The sequence below is a fragment of the Pteropus vampyrus genome, unplaced genomic scaffold, assembly GCF_000151845.1.
Source record: "Pteropus vampyrus isolate Shadow unplaced genomic scaffold, Pvam_2.0 Scaffold117, whole genome shotgun sequence".
NCBI classification, from domain to species: domain Eukaryota; kingdom Metazoa; phylum Chordata; class Mammalia; order Chiroptera; family Pteropodidae; genus Pteropus; species Pteropus vampyrus.
This window is the reverse complement of record NW_011888898.1, coordinates 234,715-237,073: the sequence shown is the minus strand read 5'-3', so window position 1 is coordinate 237,073 and position 2,359 is coordinate 234,715. Positions and strand designations below refer to the sequence as shown.

At 45.4% G+C, this 2,359-nt stretch overlaps 1 protein-coding gene and 1 long non-coding RNA gene across 2 annotated transcripts in view; one reads left to right on the top strand and one right to left on the bottom strand.

The window, feature by feature from the left end:
- Positions 1-2,359, top strand: part of LOC111743636 — a 19,945-nt gene that overhangs the window by 9,299 nt on the left and 8,287 nt on the right. The window lies entirely within an intron of this gene.
- BCAS1 (breast carcinoma amplified sequence 1) overlaps positions 1,849-2,359 on the bottom strand; it is a 79,610-nt gene continuing 79,099 nt past the window's right edge. Inside the window, exon 12 of the mRNA XM_023534088.1 lies at positions 1,849-2,061. Within this exon, the coding sequence (XP_023389856.1) occupies positions 1,987-2,061 (75 nt within the window). The 3' untranslated portion in view covers positions 1,849-1,986. The remainder of the gene's footprint in view (positions 2,062-2,359) is intronic.

Below are 2,359 nucleotides of genomic sequence, written 5' to 3'. Positions count from 1 at the left end.
CATCCCCACCCCCCGCCCCGCCCCGGCCCAAATGCATTTTCTAAAGGCCTCGTTGCTGAGGCTATGGTTTTGTCTAAAGTGCAGATCTAGGAGAGTATATTTAATTTTATTTCTGATCAGTGTGTGGTGGATCACACATGTGATGGATTTGTATGTGCCGGTGTATATGTGTGGATCTGTGTTAGCTACATGCATCTACTTGTATGGGTGTCTGTATGAATGTGCACATGCATTTATCTGTATGTTTGTATGAACATGTCTGTGCATTTATGTTTGCATGCATGAATGTGTGCCTGTGTGGCATACGTACATACTGAATCTGGATGCGTGTACCTGTAGCGGACACCACCCATACACTCATCGTCTAGCTGCTAAGGGATCCTAGCTTCTCAGTGCAATGGGAGCTGTTTGCCCTTCCCGCCGCCTCCCAGGGCGCCCCTGACACACCAACAAGGGTACAAAGGCAGGCTCCCTCGCCTCCAGGCAGCACGGTGTGGTGCAATTCACGCTGCAGAGCCCCCTGCGGATCAAGAATGTCGACTGCAGCTGAGTCCAGTTCTTTCTCAGCTCCTGCCCTGACCTGCCCGACTCCACATGTCAGCCTTTTCCCCTGGGGGCCTCCTTCAGTATATCCCATGCATCAGAATCCCTGTCTCAGGCTCTGCTCTAGGCAGTCTGGCCCAAGACGGCACTTTTACACGTGTATGTTTGCATGTTCGAATGTGTGTGTGTGTGTGTGTGTGTGTGTGTGTGTGCACGTGCGCGCGCCCATATACAAGGAAATCTAGGAGGATTTGAGAGAGAAGACAAGGTAGAGAAAACACACTGAGTTTATCCTGGGGAGAAGAAAGGCATCTCAGACACAGAGTATGAGAAAACTGCTTTTAAAGTGGAAAATTAAAAGATGCTTTAGGTGTAAATGTATTTTTTTTTTTTTATTAAATCAGAAAAAGAAAGACACAGTGTACATGATATCAGCCGATCATATGTTACTTTTGAATTACAGCTTAATAGATTCATCGTGGTGCTATTTACTGCTCTGTACACGTATTAAGGAAAACTCAGATATTTGCAAAATCTGTAAATTTTTATTAACCGGGGTTATGGGGAGGGCTTTATCAGAACGCATCCTGAGAACATTAGGAAATTACAGACAGACTTGAGATAAGTGTCAGACAGAACAGATGAAGCGAGCCCCTCCGCCATCTGAGAAACGTTAATAATGTAAGATTGCAGGGACCAGGTCTTTGTTAGGGGTGCAGGATGCAAGATGAAAATGGAGCCCTGGGCGCCCCCTGGTGTTGCAAAGTAAATTTGCAACTTCATTTATTTGTTCTGTTTTGTTTTTTAAGTTGTAATCCTTGCCCTGGTCACGGGGCCTCCAGAAGCAATTGTTTTCCCAAACCGTTTCAAGCCCCCTCCAGTCAATCTTATCCTTCTCGTCAATAACGTTCAAGGACCCTATTTGAAAAACAACTCTTATTCATTTTGTTTCCATGCCAGGAAATTGGCACCCTGCCAACACAGGGCCCCTGCTCTCCCTCCCAGAACTGTGAAGTTAAACAAACGGATTTTCGTCTTTCCTCTTAGAGCTGGGGAGGATGAGCCTGTATTTACTACAAAGCCTAATTCCTTCCGGCAGGCATTTCTCTCCTGCAACTTACTTGTTTCTGCCATTTTTCATAACTTAACCAGAATGCATTTTTCCCCCCGCCCCCCACCAACCCACAACCATCAGCTCTTCCGACCTGACCAGTTAACCTGCTAAAAACCATCCTCACAGTTATTTACCAGGAAAGACTGGACCAGAGACGTAAATAATACACCTCAATATACAACAGCTCAGGCTTAATTTGTAGGCAGAATTTCATTTGATGGTCATCGGAAAGAAAAAAAATATATATACATGGAGTGGTTTAGGGGAGGAAATAGAGTAGGGAGAAGGCATCTTGGCAGGAGAACTCGGTGGGAACTGTGGCGATTTGTTTACTTGGATTTGCCAACGGGTCCGATGGACACGGGGTCTGTTTGCACTTGAGCATCCAACATCCGCTTTGGTCCCTGGAGAAAAATACAAAGACGTTGTAGCCTAATGAAGATCTGTAATATCAATAGCGACAACTACCATGTATTTAGTACTCGCTCTGTGCCGGATGCTGTGCTAAATAAGTACACCTTACTTATGGGGGTCGGATGAGAGAGCAGCCTCTGATCTCCCAAGTTCAGTGCTCGGTTACATTACTTTCCAGATCTCTGAAATCTCTGACAAGTAGCTTAATTCTGTGCTTCAGTTTCTTCATCTTTAAAATGGGGGTGATCACCTTGTCTCGGGGAGTCGTTCAAAGATAAAGGGAATTCA